Raw genomic sequence first — 19,735 nt, 5'->3', positions numbered from 1 at the left:
AATAAGCATTTGCAGATTAGTTTCAATACTCTTCGCATGATATTTGAAGCAGAGAAAATTTTCCTAATGTTTGCTAAAATAAACGAACTATGGAATGTAAATGTTCTGTTTATTGAAACATTGTAAATACATTTAAAATTTCAGTTAACATATATATATATATATATATATATATATATATATATATTATATATATATATATATATATATATATATATAATATATATATATATATATATATATATATATATGGTGGTTTTTGTTGAAATAACCGATATATCATGTTTTTTAATAACAACTGGCGGAAACTATTTGCAAAATAACAGTAAAAGCTCTCATTGATGTGCAATTTATTCAAAATGATTTTCAAACCATCATTACAGCGCAGAGGTATACCCCAAAATTTCCGCCTTAGTAAAATTGGCTCGAAAATTAGATACATATAATGAACGAAATTAGGAGACATCCTTTGTATCTTACTTTTCGCAAAAGGGGTTCCAGCAATTTTGCTAAAAAAGAACATTCGGAACGAAAAGTAGGTTACAAGTGTTGTAGCACGTTTCCGCGTAATTTAGGTTTGAATCTTTGAATCGTTGCGTATTGAATCTTTCAAAGCTTTAACGTGCTTTAAACACATGCAACTACAAAAAACTGATTTTGTTCCAAAAAATCCCTCGCACATCAAAGGCTTTGTATATCAATGTGGGACTGGCCGATTTTAATAAGTAGCAATAATTAGTACTAATAAGTAGTAATAAGTAGTAATAAAGTACTAAAAGTAGTAATAAAGTACTAATAAAGTACTACTAGTAAAATTAAGTTAGGCTTAATTAAATAAGTAGTAACGAAGTTAGGCTTAATTGCGGATTATATGCGAAATCAAGCTACATTGCGTGCAAAAAATTGATACATAAATGGAGCAGATGCGTGATACAAGCCATGCGGAAAATAGGCTATACTTGTATTTCGCGGCTAGGATTAGGACACTTTTGCGAACACGGGTTGTTAATTTCCCTTCCATTTTGCCGGTTTCTGCTAAAGTAGCTATTTTCCGCAATATTGTTCCATTTTCAGTGTATTAACATAGTAAAACCAAACACGAGATACACGCATCGGGCATATCTGCCCGTGACGATTTGGGTATACCTCTGCGTCGTAATGATTTGATTTTGATTTCTAATTACCTTGAAAATTTCATGATGTACATTAAAACTCTCATAAATAAATCACATTTACTTTTACTAATGTAAAGTCAAGGTTTTTCAATAACAAATAATGTCTGTACATTGCTTCTTTACCATTTGCTTTTTGTTGGAGCAAAATCAAATTTTTTTCATTGAAATGACGAAAAATTAACTGAATCAAAGGAACAAAAATTCAAGCCTTATTCTTCACATCTTTGCGACTACTACGAATTTTAATTGTCAAAATAGCAGAAATGTATTCTAATTGACGAGAAGAGCAAAGTTATTACCAAACCAATGGAGATTATATACAAAGATTATATCAAAAAAGCTTCTACTACGCAATTTAATTCTGAAATCAAAGAGCATCTTCGAGAACGTTTGCGATTAAATTAACCAACAACTGAACCGCTTTATTCACGACAAAATGCTAGAAACTGATTAAATGAAATAAATAAATAAAAAAGACACATTCAAACGATAATAAAAGTAAAAAAGCAAGGAAAAATTTTCAATATGACCAAAAGTTATTAAAGTTAGGACAGTTAGCGCTTAGAAGTTAATGAGAAACAGTATTGAAAACACAATGAGAACAATTTGAGTGTCAATTTCTCACAACGCATTTTTGGCGATTGCTTGTGTAACAATTGTTTTCAATTTTCTCTCAATTTTTGGATGTGAACAAGGAGGCTCGTTAATGTGCGTTTGCACATGATGTTCCGTCCCGAGCTCAACCACATTTTGACTTAATTGTCAACCAAATGAAGAGATAATTAAAAAAGTATGTTTGAGTCAAAAAATCTTTAGACACCCAAACTACTAATTGAATTACATAATGCAATGTCTCATTAAAGCGCTCACAAGATCTGCCTTTAAACTGACTACATTGAGTTACATCATTCATTCAGTCCTCACTTAGAAGACTTATGAGACCTCTCAGCGTAATACGACTACACAAGAATAAAAAACAGCCAAAAACAGCAAAGTTTAAAAAAAGAGAAGTGTCGACGCCATTAAAAAGCGGACTCGTCAGTAAAAAATTTCTGTCTTCAATTATTTTTCAACAACAATGGGATGCTTCTTCGTTAAAAAAATGACTTCAGAAAATAAACAAATATGAACAAGTACAAAAATCAATTATAGAAATTTCAAAAGGTACCAAAATAATGAGAAAAAGTATCCAAAAATTGAAATAAAATTATGAAAACTCGTGGCATCGAAATCATAAAACCAATAGTTAGAAGTCCAAATCGCTATCCAGATTAACATTTGTAGCAGTAGAAAAGAGAGACGTCTTGTCATTACTGAATATGAAATACAGTTCTAAAAAATAGGTTTAGGATCGGTTAATGTTCAAAAAAAAAAATTCGAAAAATTAGCCATTAGCTGGCTACTCAAAGCACAACATGAGTTTCGATTATTGCTCGTTAGGGAGCCCACTGCGCTTTTAGTCAACGCGTCTATGCTCTAAAGCTTCAAAAATTTAGTAAAACGTCAACAAAAAATGAAAATTTTATAAAAAATTACGAAAAATCAGAGTAGAAGCCAAAAGACAACAACTGCGATCCGTCCAAAACGATTTTTTTTGTTCATTGTGTTGCTTTTGACTGTAAGTGAGGTTCGTTATTACCGGATTCTTGAAATGAAAAGTGACTAGTCTATAAGTGACTTTAAAAAAACAAAAAAATGGGAAAAGTTTTCTAAAAATACAGCTCTAAGAGAATTCGAGTTTTATTTTTTATAATAGACTTACCCATGAGACAAAAACTAGCATTTTAGTTGCCTTTCATCTATTAGGGTTGAAAAAAATGTTTCATTTAGTAGCGTGAAATGTAATCTTTGTTAATATTTTTATAGGAGAAATTAAGCTAAATTAATCTAAGTGAACAAAATCATGCCAAATGTCCTGTGTTCAAACAAAACTTTAAACCTCGATAACTCCTCCCAAAAACCGAATTTTTTTTAATCCTTATAAAAAATCCTTTTAAATCCTAACTCTACACTGGCCGAGCATTTTTTAAGATACCACTTACATTTCTCTACTATGAATATATCGACTCGTCAGAAAAAATTTCAATCTTCAATTATTTTTTAACAACAATGGGATGCTTCTTGGTTAAAAAATGACTTCAAAAATCAACAAATATGAACAGGTATAAAAATCAAGTATAGAAATTTTTACGAAACACACGTAATTTTAACGCCATTAAATTCAATAGCTTTCACAGAAAACAAGAAATACGCTAAGTTGTGCCTCGAAGGGAAAAACTATGTTGTTTTTTATTCATAAGTCATCAATAGGACATCACAAGAAGCCTTTTGGTTATGAAAACAACAACAAACACAGGCAAAAGCAAACATTCAAGAGAAAAGTGCGAGAAGTAATGGTCGAAGCCATTTAAACGGTAAGCTTTTCTCTGAAAACTTTCTCTACGATCCATTGAACGTTTTTTTCGAAGCAAATAGTAATTTTCATTATAATGATAGTGTTATAAGATTTCCAAAGGTACCAAAATAATGAGAAAAAAGTATCCAAAAATTGAAATGAAATTATGAAAACTCGTGGCATGGAAAACATAAAACCAATAGTTTGAAGTCCAAATCACTATTCAGATTAACGTTCATTGCAGTAGAAAAGAGAGACGTCATGCCATTACTGAATATGAATTATAGTTCTAAAAAATAGGTTTAAGATCGGTTATTTTTCAAAAAAATTTTTAAAATTTATTTTTAATGTCTTAACAGCCGTTAGCTGTCCACTCAAAGCACTAGATGGGTTCAATTATTGCTCTTTAGGGAGCCTACTGCTTTTTTAGTCGACGCGTCTATGCAATAGGGCTTAAAAAATTTAGTAATATATCGACAAAAAATCAAAATTTTATTAAAAGTTACAAAAAATGAGAGTAGAAGCCAAAAGACAACAACTGCGATCCCTCGAAAACGATTTTTTTTGAGCATTGTGCTTCTTTTGACTGTAAGTGAGGTTCGTTATTACCGGATTCTTTAAATGGAAAGTGACTAGTCTATAAGTGACTTTAAACAACAAAAAATGGGAAAAGTTTTCTAAAAATACAGCTCTAAGAGAATTCGAGTTTTATTTTTTATAGTAAATTTACCCATGAGACAAAAACTAGCATTTTTGTCGCCTTTCGTCCGTTAGGGATGAAAAAATGTTTCATTTAGTAGCGTGAAATGTAAGCTTTAGTTGATATTTTTACAGAAAAAAAGTCCTAATTTTAACAAAAATTAAGCTAAATTAATCTAAGTGAACAAAATCATGCCAAATGTCCTGTGTTCAAACAAAACTTTAAACCTCGATAACTCCTCGGAAAATGCAAATTTTTTTTTAAATCTTTTTAAAAAATCCTTTTAATTCTTAACTCTACGCTGGCCGAGCTTGTTTATGATACCACTCACGTTTCTCTACGATGAATATATCGATCGGCCAAAATTGTCTGAACAAAAAAACCCATTTGAGTATTTAGTTCCTCCGTCCACAAGTAGGATCGGAACAGTGAACCAACCATTCTTCTAATTTTTTCCGCCGAGTAAATTTGTATACAAAAATAGTTTTCAAAAAAATATAATTAAGATTTACGAGGTGAGTAAACTATGTAGTTGATTTTGTGAACCTTTTATTTATTTTTTAACATGTCTTCGCTTTTTCTCAACTGTAAAATCTTGCAATGAAAAAAACGCTTTTGCTGAAACATAAACATTTTCATCAACAATTTTTTTTGGAAAAATCACCTGAGTTTTTTTCCCGTAAATATTTGTTCTTGAAGATTGTTTATTGTGGGTTTTATTTGACCATGGCAGTACAAAAGTACATGATCTGTTATGTTTTACAATGACAACCATATTCATGCATCAAATTTACCAAAATGATTCTTATTGTAATTTTTCTCAAAAAAGTGCCTACGCAAGAAAGGGCAAAACTGTGAAAAATTTTGATAAATATTTCTTCAAGAAACGAAAAATGTGAAAAAGGCTCTTCGGCCATTAATTCATTGTTTCAAAAACGTCTCAATGATGCCAATTTTGAACAAAATAAAAAGTTTTTTATTTCCATTTTGGAATTAAAAAAAGAAATTTGTTGTAAACAGTTTCCTTTCATTTTGCAATAAAGAATGAAAAATTTTTGCTTGTGTTTCGGAATTAAAAGACCTGATGTACTAATTGTTCATGAATTGATTTTCATTATTTCCGTACTAAGAAGATCTTTGCTATAACTCTTAAAATCGTTGTTATGCTCACAACTCAAAAATTGGCAATCACTGCTTATGACGTTAATAAATTCAATGAAATTTCTGTGTTTGTTCATTTTCTCCAGTTTTTTTTTAAAAAAATGTCTACCGTTCCCTCCAGAGAGATGCTGAGAGCTTTGCTTTTTATCAAAATGCACTTTTATGGCAACAGAAAGTTTCAAAAAGCAAAATACGTGCTCTGTGATCCTTCTCCTATCTTTTTGTTCCGACCCCTCATGATGGGGGGGGGGGGGGGGGGTTGGAACTATATACTCAAATGGGTTTTTTGTTCGCACAATTTTGACCGATCGATATAATAATCGCCGAGAGTTGTGAGTGGTATCATTAGAAAGCGCGTCCAGCGTGGATTATGAAATTAAAAAGATTTTTTCACTTTTCGTTTTTATAGGGAGTTATCGACGTTAACAGTTTTGTGAATATTAGACGTAATTCATCTGTTTATATTCACATTCATGACCAAATTTTTTGTCAATTTTGATCTAATTTTTGTCAATTTTGCTAAAATATGATAAAATTGTTGACTGTACTGTTAATGATTTTCTCTTTAAAGATAGAGGAGGCTCGCCGAATTGTTCGATCCGATTTTTTTGGCTAAAACTTCAGACTTTTTTCGTCACATAACTGGCTATTTTAACTCCCCTGCTTTAGTTTTGCTGAAAGTAGACACCTTAAAACTGCGGCCATTTTCTTATTAAGCTAAAAAGAATCTAGTTGTACTCCCGCTGGCTTCAATAGTCTTCTGCAATGATATTTTTGCAAATTTTAACTCGATGCTTATACAAAATGCAGTAATTGTTTTTGACAAACTAGAAATTTTTGTGTAAAATTGATTTATTGATAAATTTTGATCTCACCATGGATCTTTATGATAAAAGTATTTAGATTTTAATTGGGCGAGACATTTTTTTTCAAAATATTTCCGCTATGACGGACAAGACTTTCAAATTGGGGCTTAATTAAAGAAAGATACCTTGTTACAATTGAAGAGACCCGTCGAGATTATATTATGGTTTCAGAGTTAAGCTCATGGTTTTTATGGCACTGACCAATTGTTTTTTGTAAAAATTATATGGACTTCTTGCACTTTGCTTTCCTTTCTTATAATTTTTGTAGCCCAATGACTTAGTATTTCCAATCAAAGATCAAGTTCGTTTTTATAAGTTCGAAGGTATAAAAGAACCTAGACATTTTTTCAGTTGTTTTCTATTGTCTGTTATGACTTTGAATATATTTCTTTTGAGAAAATGTTGGTGAAGTTTTGAGCTTTGCCACTATTTTATCTCATTCATCTCAGCTTTGCTCGCAGTCTCAGTAAAACAGACGGAAACCAACTTATAATCAAATAATGTTTCGCTATTCTGGTACTACGCGTTTTCAATTTTTCTTTATTCTGGTACTAAGCTTTTTCAATTTTTATTTCCTTTTTAATCAGAATTGCATATTTTACGAGCTCATTTTGTTTCCTTGTCGAATTATAAAACTAGTGACAAGTTCGAATAAAAAAAGAAAATTGTAGGACAAATGCGCAACATTGGAAAGAGATGTATCTGGATATGTTAATTTTTCTGTTGAAAAGTTTATGCTTTTTGGGCTTAGACACAGATCTTACACAAAACTTTGTGGCTTTTTTTATTTTGCCTATGCGTGTCTTTCTTTTCGTTGTTGTCGCCATATGGCGGATAACGATAGATCTTAATTGTTTCCCCAGGACGTTTATATCAACCTAGTTAAAGATTTCAGTTTATAGCAGTTTGTTTTAATGACTGTTTGTTCAAATTAAATTTAAAAAGAAAGATTTTTTTCATCTGTCTACTTTTTGCTTTTATTTTCGTCAGCATGCAACTCAATCTCACTCATTAGAAGTCTCAATTACTTTTGTTGATGCAATTTTTTTTCGCGTTTCGTTATAAGTTGTGACTGATTGTTTCGATCCTTTAGTTTAATCAAAAGTTTTCGAGATTTCTATACTGTTCAGTTTTTGGGTTTATTTTTGTTACCACGTCTAAGCAGTTATTTTATATGTAAGACCGGTTCATGTTAAGATGAAAGAAAAAAGAACCATTTACATTTGCAGGTAACATTATTTAACTATAGTGCCTGGAACAATTTCGTGTCGTGAAATTGTTTGAAGTTTTGGCTTCTTCATGAATTTGCTTTTTTGTGGGCTCGTGACTTTGTCTCATTTTTAACAGGCCCAATGAGCCTCTTGAGGTGTCGAAATTTAATCCATCTTTTTTTGTAATCTGAAGTTTTTTTTGATTTTTGAAAATTTTTGTTTTCGAAAATTTATTTGGGATTTTGAGCTTCGTCTTCTCTAAAAAGCTTTCGGTCGATTTTTAGCTCAGTCTCTGCAAAATCACAGGTCACATCCCGTTTCCAGCGAGCTATAATTTAACCTGTATAATGGTTTTAGGTTCAAACATTTGTTTCTCGGCGTTGTACTTTTGTTACTACGAGATTTCAAAAAATGTTAGATTTTTATGTATTTGAAAGGATTTTGTACATTTCAAAGGTTTTTTGGTTTCTTTTTAATTTATAACAATAATTGTTGATCCCATTGGCTTTGAAAATTTTGCGCAAGCGAACATTGGATAATGACCTATCTCAATTGCTTTCTATGTAGATCTAATTGAACATTTAGTGATTTCAGTTTATGTCTAATTACACAAATAACTGTGAAATTGATTGTTTTCAAAAATCAAAAATTATTTTTGAACTTCGCACCTTTTTCTCTTTTTGTCGACCGGTTAACCTGTCGCATTGGGGACAGCTCCCACGTCTTTTCTAATGAAGTACACTCTAAAGTGTCTAAATTGTTTTGTGTTGACTTTTGTTTGATGCGAGTTTGATTTTTTTATGTTTTTTTTTAGTTATAGACATCGAGTTTTGGTCGTAAAAAATGTTTGTTATTTGAATTTTATTATTTTTCTTTTTTAGTAGTCCTATTATCAATAATTTTTATCGGCCTTCTAGCGTAGCATTATCGTATTTCATTTGTTGTTTATTGAACGATGTGTATGTTTTTGAAAGTTTTCTATCTCTTCATCATTTGGTGGCCAATTAAGTCAATAATGTGGATGAGCGGGGTCGGAACATTATGTGCGTACGCACATTACCGAGCCTCCTTGTTACTTAAATCGTTTTCTACTATGTGTGGAAATAAATTGGGAACAGAAAAATGAATTCTTTTTCTCTGATAGTCTTGACGTTACAATTGATGATAAGCCGAAATTTATATCTATCTTCATGATGTTACCACATTTTTTGTTTTCATATTTGGCCTTTTTTCTTCAGATAAACCGGACACGAAAGTGGCGGTGAAACTGATTGACCTTAGCAGAGGGGATAAGAGTGAGGTGATGTTGGTGATGTCAGAAGCATGCCTTCTACTCAAGATGAAACACCCAAACATTGTCATCATGCACGACTGTGTCCCGGTAAAAAAATTTGTCTGATTGAGTCTAAATTACTTCTGATTGAGTCTAAATTCGATATGCTCTACTGGAAAAGATTAACCACAGCGATAGCAACTCCGCAAGTGTCCTCAATTTATACAATGAGGAGTATCCAACAAATGCAATCAGGGTTTTGTTGCTACCTGATAGGAGAAAATGTCCGTACATAATGGTCATTGCATCTTAATTGGTCTCATATGAGTCCATCTAAGTTCAATGATCGTAAAATACAATACTCAAATGTTGCCAAGAGAAAGTTCACTGTGCTAGAATCCATTATGCTGAAGTACTCAAAATACTCAAATAAATCTATCTATCGTTAATAATGATAATAGACAAATATAAAATGTTAAATGTCGTGTTTAATTAATTAAACTTAGGGTTTCATTGGAAAAATTTGTTGAAAAAGAACATATCTAATGATCGTTGGAAATTGTTCATTTAAGATGATGTCAGGTATAGTATCCAATATTCCAATGGCGCTCGAAGACGCCCCTGATCTGACTGCTCCAGATTAAAACGTCTTTTGATCAGACATTCAATGGATTTTGTGAAGATTTCATTTGTCCAATTTAATTTCCCGTCAGTCAAAAGCAAAATATCGTTAAACGAGTAGTGTTCTCTGTAATGTATCCTTTTGGTAAAAAATTCTGCTTATGATTAATTTGGTAATGGTTCATTATTATCGTGAAATGACCAGACCAATGAAAAAACCTATGTGCGCACGGGTGGCGGTCAAGCAAGCCGATAGGCAAGCAAGCCGAATTTTGAAAATGAGGTCAAGTAAGCCGAAAAATTTTCGGATACCCATATTTTAAGTTGCCCCTGGCGGGCCGGTGGGCGTCGCGGCTTCGCCGCGATAACCGGCCCGCTATTTCCGGATTACATCCCACAGCGGATGATAGGCATGGCCATGGACAGCGGTCTGCTGAGGCCCGTACCCACTGGATGTCTAACAATTGACGCATTTTTGTTTCTTTGGTGCATTGGAATACATTATGCACTATAATAAAGCGCAGTATTGATTGTAACGGCTGACAATGTATTATTTCTGATAGATTACATAACTATTACATAACTTTCGGCTTGCTTTTCTGTCGGCTTGTTTGCCTATCGGCTTACTTTGCGTTCGCCGTGCGCTCGAGTCATTTCCAGTTGATGTATTTTGAGCGCTTCATTGCCTTTTATAATATGCCGTTTATAACAGAAAGATGACTGTGTATTCCTCGTGATGGAGTTCTGCAATGGAAAAGACTTGCGTGAGCTTCTCGACAGTGTTGACAAGTTCCCAGAACCCATCATTCAGATATTCCTGAAGCAGATAGCAGCTGGACTGGAATTTATGCACGCACAGTCTGTAATACACAGAGATTTAAAGCCTCAAAACATTCTGCTTCATTATGAAGGCGAAAGCGGCAGCAATAGTGACCTGGACATAGGAAATGTTTCGCTCATGTCTGCCATTATAAACAGTTTTCTTGTTTTGTCCATTATTCATAAACCATAGTGTAATTTTGGAGCTTTTAGCTCTGCATAGAGAAAGTAAAGTATAGTGCACAGAGTAGATTTTTCCGGAAAAATAGTAAAAAAAACATTTATAATCACAAGCTGGGGCTAAACATTGCTGGTTAATACATACCCATTAATTTAGATCACATTCGCCCTTCTTTTAGGCCTGTGGAATTCACTCACGGAAACTTGAAGTACACTTATTCTAATCAGTCAGTGTTTTGCATAGGACGCTTTAAGAGTGGTTTTCTGGAAAACACTGACGATGAGCTCTTACTTAACCATAGCTTCAGGTTGATCATAGCCTGACCAATGTTGGCTGCAATGCTGGTACCACGTGAAAGTTTCAGACGCAAAAAAAGTGGCCATAGTCATCAAAAAAGAGCAATGCTAAAAAGAACAGTCTGAAAAGTGGGTAATAATAAGCAAAAGGGCAGCTAAGAACAGGCCGCTGTGGCCTAATGCTGTTCCGCTGCGATTACGCTGGAACCAAAAACTTATATAGAAAAGCATACAGAATTCTGTCAGCGGATTTCACAAAGCATTAAAAAGCGATTCGACATTCTTTAATTCAATTTGTTCTTTCTATTTCCAAAGTTCTTCATTCAAAGTAATATTGTGTGGAAACCACTTACATGTTTCATCGATGATTAAATGCACAATTAACTTAGCCCCTCTCCCATAGCTGAGGTTAATTTATATAATCAAGGGCAATTAATTCTGATTTCGACAAAGTTAGTTCAAGAACTTCAATGAAATAAACTCAAATGTGGAGCTTTTTGCATTAGTACTAATTTGTTTTCACTCTATGAATAATGTATAGGTAATTTTGCCTGCACAGTATGCAGGTAAATTTGTGAGCAGGTAAAAGTCACCGACATAAATTTGCTTCTAGATCTCAAGTTTGCCAACCTAAACACCCACCCTTCAGGTAAAATGCATTCAAAGGGATCTATTTTCTCAATCGAAAACTCCCCGAAGCAATAAAACCCGCTGCAAATGTTACTAGTAAAAATCAGTTTCATACTTTGTTTTTTCAGACGGTAAAAATGTTCATAGTTTTTAATTGATATTTCAAAATCTAGAAATAAATGAATTTTGCTATCGACAGAACCCGGGTAGCTCATCATACAAATTTCTTAGTAGTCATACTAGGTCATATATGATTTCTAGTAATCATGCTAGGTCATATATGATTTGTATGATTTCCTAGTAGTCATACAAGGATCATACAAAATATCAAATTTTACACTAATAAGCTTAATTTATTACGACCTAAACAACTGATACAAAAAAACTGGATCATTGCAGCCATTCTACAGGAACAAAAAAAATTTTTTTCTTTGTAATCATTTTATATTAGTCATACAAGGCTCATATATGATTTCCTAGTAGTCATACAAGGATCATATATGATTTCCTAGTAGTCATAAAAGGATCCTATATGATTTCCTAGTAGTCAATAAAGGATCACATATGATTTCTTAATAGTCGTACAAGGATCATAAATGAGTTCATAAGTCATAGGTTGGCTTGCAGTGGTTTCAATGCGTCAGCTATCGGTTTTCGAATGCTTGCGATCTAGAGCAGTATTACCCAACAGTTATGATTTCCTAGTAGTCATACAAGGATCATATATGATTTCCTAGTAGTCATAAAAGGATCCTATATGATTTCCTAGTAGTCAATAAAGGATCACATATGATTTCTTAATAGTCGTACAAGGATCATAAATGAGTTCATAAGTCATAGGTTGGCTTGCAGTGGTTTCAATGCGTCAGCTATCGGTTTTCGAATGCTTGCGATCTAGAGCAGTATTACCCAACAGTTATGATTTCCTAGTAGTCATACAAGGATCATATATGATTTCCTAGTAGTCATAAAAGGATCATATGTGATTTCTGAGTAGTCTTTAAAGGATCCTATATGATTTCATAGTAGTCATACAAAGATCATAAATGAGTTCATAAGTCATAGGTCGGCTTGCAGTGGTTTCAATGGGTCAATTATCGGTTTTCGAATGCTTGCGATCTACGAGCAGTTTTACCTAACATTTATGATTTCCTAGTTGTCATAAAAGGATCATATATGATTTCCTAGTAGTCATACAAGGATCATATATGATTTTCTAGTAGTCATAAAAGGATCATATATGATTTCCTACCAGTCATTAAAGGATCATATATGATTTCTTAGTAGTCATACAAGGATCATAAATGAGTTCATATGTCTTAGGTCGGCTTGCAGTAGTTTCAATGGGTCAGCTATCGGTTTTCGAATGCTTGCGAATTACGAGCAGTATTACCTAACATTTATGATTTCCTAGTAGTCATACAAGGATCATATATGATTTCCTAGTAGTCATTAAAGGATCATATATGATTTCTTAGTAGTCATACAAGGATCATAAATGAGTTCATAAGTCATAGGTCGGCTTGCAGTGGTTTCAATGGGTCAGCTATCGGTTTTCGAATGCTTGCGATCTACGAGCAGTATTACCTAACATTTATGATTTCCTAGTAGTCATACAAGGATCATAAATGATTTCCTAGTAGTCATAGAGGATCATATATGATTTTCTAGTAGTCATAAAATGATCATATATGATTTCCTACTAGTCATTAAAGGATCATATATGATTTCTTAGTAGTCATACAAGGATCATAATTGAGTTCATAAGTCATAGGTTTGCTTGCAGTGGTTTCAATGGGTCAGCTATCGGTTTTCGAATGCTTGCGATCTACGAGCAGTTTAACCTAACATTTATGATTTCCTAGTAGTCATACAAGGATCATATATGATTTCCTAGTAGTCATAAAAGGATCATATATGATTTCCTACTAGTCATTAAAGGATCATATATGATTTCTTAGTAGTCATACAAGGATGATAATTGAGTTCATAAGTCATAGGTCGGCTTGCAGTGGTTTCAATGTGTCAGCTATCGGTTTTCGAATGCTTGCGATCTACGAGCAGTATTACCCAACATTTATGATTTCCTAGTAGTCATACAAGGATCATATATGATTTCCTAGTAGTCATAAAAGGATCATATATAATTTCCTAGTAGTCATACAAGGATCATATATGATTTCCTAGTAGTCTTAAAAGGATCGTATATGATTTCATAGTAGTCATACAAGGATCATAATTGAGTTCATAAGTCATAGGTCGGCTTGCAGTGGTTTCAATGGGTCAGCTATCGGTTTTCGAATGCTTGCGAACTACGAGCAGTATTACCTAACATTTATGATTTCCTAGTAGTCATACAAGGATCATATATGATTTCCTAGTAGTCATACAAGGATCATATATGATTTCCTAGTAGTCATAAAAGGATCATATATGATTTTCTAGAAGTCATTAAAGGATCATATATGTTTTCTTAGTAGTCATACAAGGATCATAAAAGAGTTCATAAGCCATAGGTCGGCCTGCAGTGGTTTCAATGGGTCAGCTATCGGTTTTCGAATGCTTGCGATCTACGAGCTGTGTTACCTAACATTTATGATTTCCTTGATTTCGTACAAGGATCATATATGATTTCCTAGTAGTCATACAAGGATCGTACTAGGAAATACGTTATGATTTGTATGACATCATATATGATCCTTGTATGACTACTAGGAAGTGGCGATTTTAATATAAAATGTATATTAAATTTTGCACAAAAGCAGTTATAATAAAAATAGGTTTCCGTTGATTTGAAAAATAGAATCACAATTGCATCAGTAAGAGGGAGATGTGAAGACTGTTTAAATCTAGCTATCATAAGAGAGCGAAACATCAATTTTATAGACCAAATCCGGCTCAAACTTGCTGATTTTGGTTTGGCAAAGCAGATGGAGAGAAACGAGAAGCTGGAGCAAGCATGCGGCACCCCTGGATACATGGCTCCAGAAGTACTGGCAAATAAGAGCTATGACTCCAAAGCGGATATTTGGTCTTTGGGAATCATACTGTACGAGTGCTTCACTGGAGAACTCCCATTTAGCATGGGCGCTATCATGTTAATGGCTATGGGTAAGGATGAACGGTAATAAATGAGATGGCACTGCAGTGTACCTATAATGCATGTTATGTCTTAATCAGTACTGAATCGGTCAAATTGCAAGTCATCGATCAGTACTGTATCGGAGCTAAGAGCATGATGTCACTATTTAGACTTAGCAGCCCGAGTCGGAAACAAGTTAATCTTGCAAGATCTTGCAAGTTTCTTGCAAGATCTTGCAAGACCAACTCCGTCTTGCAAGATCTTGCAAGATTAATTTTTTTGCAAGATTTCTTGCAAGATCTTGCAGGATTAACTTTTGTTCTCGACTAGGGAGGTCTTGAATCAAGTCTTAATTCTTGCTAAGTCATTAACTTAACCTGTTTTGTGAGACAAGCTTAATCTGTTATAAACTTCTTTATAAACTTCTATAAACTTCTTTTGGGAGACACCTGCCTACCGTCGTGTTCTAAGTGCTAAGTGTACTTCTAAACCCTTGGATTAAATTGCTCCATGTGGAATTTGTGCTTCCACCACAAATGGCATCTAACGCGAATTTGACGAGCACAGTTTTATTTGTCACAGTTTTGTTTGATCCCTAACTGGTGCTCATTTAATTCACTGGCGACATTCTTGAATTAATGTGATGCTGAGATTAAAAACATGAACACATGCCTCCTTTTTTGGTGTAATAGATTCCTGTGTGTTATTCTCTGAATCGACAGAATATTTGCCAGATCACGGTTTCACTATTTAGAATTGTCGACGATTTCGAGTCATATTCGCGATAGATTGCGCACTACCGAAGAAGCGAAACATGGCAGCGTTTTGTTGAATTGTTTCGCATTAGTTCGCAGTAATGATATTATTCGAACCATAGCCGTTTTTTGTCTGGATTGTCTTGTCAAAACGAACTATTGTTTAGAACGCAGGGTCATATTCACTACGGGTAGAGTTAAAAAAAAGTTCTTAACTTTGAGTACAACTACTTATTTTGGCCTGGGCTCGAACAGATGGTGATCAGATGGAATGCATATTTTAACTCCTTTCCTTAAACGGGTGGCACTTCCAAAGCGAGTTGCAAGTGATATGATTTGAATTGTTACACAAAAGCCCATTAATGAGCTTAAAGAGTTGAATTTACGTTTCTAATGTGAAAAAAGAAACATAATACAAGTTGTGAAACTTTAATGGAGGATTCCTTCTCCGGTCACAAAATATTTGTAACTGGACATCCTATTCAGACTCAATTAGATATGGGAAATCCATAAGAAAGATTGAGCCTGAACCACAAAAACAAACGTTGGACGGTTCAGCAGCGTTTTCATTTTCTCCCATCGTTTGGTGGGTGGAGTTTTCTCTTTTTCACCGACTCTTGTGTTGACGAATTCAACGACTTGGACGAGGACTCGATCACTGTCATCGTCGTCGTTAAAGTGTAGTCTGCTGAAAAAATTGTTTTCCGGTTGCGTATTTCAAATAGAAATCGATTCCCATCAGTGTTGTTTCCCATCTTGTGATTCCTGCTGATGCTGTCTCCGGGATTTCTTCGTCTGGTGCAAAAGATATTTGAGAGGTTTGTGGTCAGTCTGTATAGTGACACCCCTTCCGAGCAGGAAATGTTTCTATCTTGTAACTACAAAAACGAATGCTAGCGCGCTGCGCTCAATATTGGAGTAATTCTGCTTGGCTAGTGACAATTTTTGGGTAACGTACATCACAGTGTGTCCTTTCTGTGAGCCCTGAATGAACCTTAGCTGTTGCTTTTTCTGAGGCCTCAGTTAAAACGATTGCTTCTTTTGTCAAGTTGAAAGGCCGAATATGTTGGATAGCACATAATTCACTTTTGATGTTTTTAAAAACTCATAGCTCTTCTTTCTACCATCTGAAGTCGTCTTTTCCATTTTTGTTCAATGGCAACATCTTCATAGCCAAATATTGTTTTTTTTACTCTAAGAGACTGCCGATGTTGACGAAGGAATCAAGTTGTTTGATGTTTGATGATGGTCTCCCATTTTCGATTTTTCTCAACATTCTTAGGATCGGGTGCTATTCTTTCTTTTGAAACAAAGTAACCAAGGAAAATAACGCTTGAGACTTGTTCTGTGTTGAATTTCAATTCGTTGACTGCAAAATTTTTGTCATGTAGCCGACTTTCGGCTGCAGGCATTAGTTTCCTATATTGTTTCTTTGTTGTTCCATAGTTCAGTCCATCGTCGTTGAAGACAAGCACAACCCTGATTTTTTTGAGAGTCGAGTCGACGGAATTCAGGAAAATCAATGAAGAACTATTCAAGCCCCGAAGCAGATTACACATCTTGAACAGTCCTTGAGATATGGTGATTACGGATATTTATTTTCATCCTAGTCAACTTCAATTTGACAATATGCCTCTGATAGATTGACTTTGCAATGTATGAGGCCGCATCGAGACTTTGAAAATTGCTTCTATGACTAGGATTGGATAGACATCGCCCAAAAATGAGCCATTATTGTAAACTATGATGTCCACGTGCATTCTTAGAACTCGATTTTTCCTCGATGAAAAACTACTGTTGATAAACCAGTGACAACACCAGGTTGAACAAGCTACAGAATGCCTGATCGTACCAGCGTCTCAATTCTTTCATTCACCTTATTTTCCAAATGTAAAAATCTTGTTCAGGCCTTGCAGAACGTTGACTGTAATCTCGGAAGGTGATTCACATGCGCATTGTGTCTTCTTACTGCAGGCAGTCTCTCATAACACACTGCGTTTACGCTTTCTGGGAGTAGTATGTCTCTCCCAAGTAGCCCAACTTATTTTAGTGCGACTGCTAGTTGTAGTTGTTTATACTTACTTTAGTTCTACTCAAAATCAAATTTTAGTGATCCCTGAAGCGTCTATTTACAACTATCACGACGTCTGATTTTCCCCCAAACTGACGTTTTCCGAGCTCACTCCAGATGAAAGATGATATCAGGGTACTCTCAGCGCCGGTATCAACGGGCATCCTTATTTAATGTTCTTCACTGTACTTTACTTCCATGTTACTGACATGTATAACAAGTCTACTTCAATTCTAATTCAATTCAATTTCTGCTTCGGAAGATGTTTGACTACATAGCTTATCTTCTTCTCAGCAAAAAAATTTGTTGCGTTGCTTAAACTGACCATATTTAAGCTCATTTATTCCCCTCCATCTTTTAGAAAGGCACCGTTTTTTTCTCAGGTGCTACATTTCAATTTTGAAACTGGACACGGCTTGCTGCTGTGTGGCTAGCCTCCACATCTACTGCACAAGTTACCACTTCCTTAAGACCATTTTTTATTTGGTTTTTTATAGGTCTTTTTGAAGTTAAACCCCACTGCATCTCTTATTTGCAGTTTTAAACCTAATGAACAGCTTGAAAAGGCAATTGAATGACTTCAGAACTGTAAGTTTTTTGTCATTTCACAAAGAAACATAGTTTTTTTAAGCCACCTATTAGTCTTGTCCCAGTGTCTCTCAAATCAGAGATATTTTTTACTTTCTCCAATCTACCTCGGAGTTGTTTAATGTTATAGGCATTTAGATGTTACAGTGGCTAGCTTTTTCTCTAAGTTTTGCTAGCATCTTGTCATCAGACTCTCCTACGCTTTGGATAACGTACAGAAATTTTGGCTTTTCTACTCTTTTTACTCGCTCCTTGGGAAAGGTAGTTGGTAGTTTTAAGGTTTTAATCTTATGTCTTTAAAAGTAGTGTCTAATAGTTTCCTATTGTTCATTAGGCTCGAATACTTCAGATGAGCGTTTTGGTTGTGCATACTAAAAAATAAATTTGTAACCGTTAATCAAAAATGGTATAGCTGTTGTTCAATTTGTCCTCTTTATTCTGTGCGCAATAACATTGCTACAAAAAATTATTCTTCGCAGTGCAGGGTTCAGCTTTCTACGGATCCAATAGTTGTCGGTCGGTTGACGGGTTCTTATAGTCTATATCAGTATGAAAATCTACAGATCGGTCTAAATATAGATTACTTGATATAGATTAATTTACACCTTATGTATGAAAAATTTTTTCTCCTTTCCGTATATGGCAAGTACTACAGGAATTTTTTGCACTTAAACTTTGTTTTCCCAACCTGAGACACTCTCATTAGTATCTGCAGGGAGGATTGGCGAGCTGGTTTATGATTATCATTAATGATGGGAAGGTCAATTTCAGCGCCCAAATTTATGTTTTGTACACGCTGATAAGTTTGGGGTTTGAACAAATTTGAAACAACTAGTTTTTTCAAATAAGAAGCTATTATTCAATACAACTTCACCATCATCAGGTAATAGAGTTTTCTTCATATGTCGAAGTTTCAGTGTAAACACTTAAGTTCTTTACTTCGCGATGTATCACGCACAAATTATTTGTTTTTGGAGTTATAAACGGCACTTGGTGGAAAAGGTCCTAGAATAGTTGAATAGCTAGTCCCACCTTTTACTAGATGTTTGACACACTTTGTTCACCGAGAAAGAAATCGGTTCCGAAATTGTTATAACAATAAAGATTTTCATACCTTCCAAAATTACAAATCTTTATATTTAAGGAATAATTCCGGATGACTTGAGCATTAGTGTCCCCTCTCCGGTTTCATCTCCTCTGAAGAATCTGCTCGAGATTATGCTACAGACTGTTCCAGACGACAGAGCTAGCTACGAAGACGTCACTAAACACCAATTCTTCAATGCAAAGAATGCAAAACCTAAAAGTTAGTGTGTCATTAAGAGCCGTTGGAGAACCAATTTGTTTCGTTTCCATTTACTTATACGATAAAATACAACAAAAAAACAACCAAGCTTTTGGTAGTATGGCATTCAATTTCGTTGGCTATATAGCTCTCGGACATCGTTTTCCTCAAAATCATTCCTGATCACATCCTTTTGCGCTCTTAAGTGTCTCTCACCAAACTCAATTGCCTCAAGTTCGCTGACCACCAGACTATCCGATGTTCCGGAGGTCACAAAGACCATGAAATTGCGAGCTCAGAAAAAACAAGTATGCCTGATCTGAAGTCAATTTTTTCTGGAACTTCAGCCAGGGTTTGATACGTGAAAGTTTTTACGGATAAGAACAGAAGTTGCACTGATATCTGATACAAAAACAATGATTTTTGTCTTCCATCTGTTATTTTTATAACTACTTACTTTTAGTTGTATGAGTTGTGTTGTTTTGTTTCAGCGACCATTGCTAAACTGTCGAAAGGATCCATTGCCTCTCAGTTCTCGCCACCGAAGCCAAAGGATTCAAAACTATGTAAGTGGAAAAACTGAACTGCACGAAAGTCTCGTCATATGTAACTTCGAACACAAGAAA

At 34.4% G+C, this 19,735-nt stretch overlaps 2 protein-coding genes across 4 annotated transcripts in view; one reads left to right on the top strand and one right to left on the bottom strand.

Moving 5' to 3' along the window:
- LOC142349858 (uncharacterized) overlaps positions 1-19,735 on the bottom strand; it is a 277,179-nt gene that overhangs the window by 35,599 nt on the left and 221,845 nt on the right. The window lies entirely within an intron of this gene.
- Positions 1-19,735, top strand: part of LOC142349691 (serine/threonine-protein kinase ULK2-like) — a 58,403-nt gene that overhangs the window by 919 nt on the left and 37,749 nt on the right. The window contains exons 2-6 of the mRNA XM_075401421.1: positions 8,747-8,889; positions 10,115-10,346; positions 14,215-14,439; positions 18,969-19,130; positions 19,601-19,675. Coding sequence (XP_075257536.1) covers positions 8,747-8,889; positions 10,115-10,346; positions 14,215-14,439; positions 18,969-19,130; positions 19,601-19,675 — 837 coding nt within the window. The remainder of the gene's footprint in view (positions 1-8,746; positions 8,890-10,114; positions 10,347-14,214; positions 14,440-18,968; positions 19,131-19,600; positions 19,676-19,735) is intronic.

This window comes from Convolutriloba macropyga, chromosome 11 (assembly GCF_964194025.1).
Source record: "Convolutriloba macropyga chromosome 11, txConMacr16.3, whole genome shotgun sequence".
NCBI classification, from domain to species: Eukaryota; Metazoa; Xenacoelomorpha; order Acoela; family Convolutidae; genus Convolutriloba; species Convolutriloba macropyga.
This window is presented reverse-complemented; position numbering and strand designations above follow the sequence as displayed.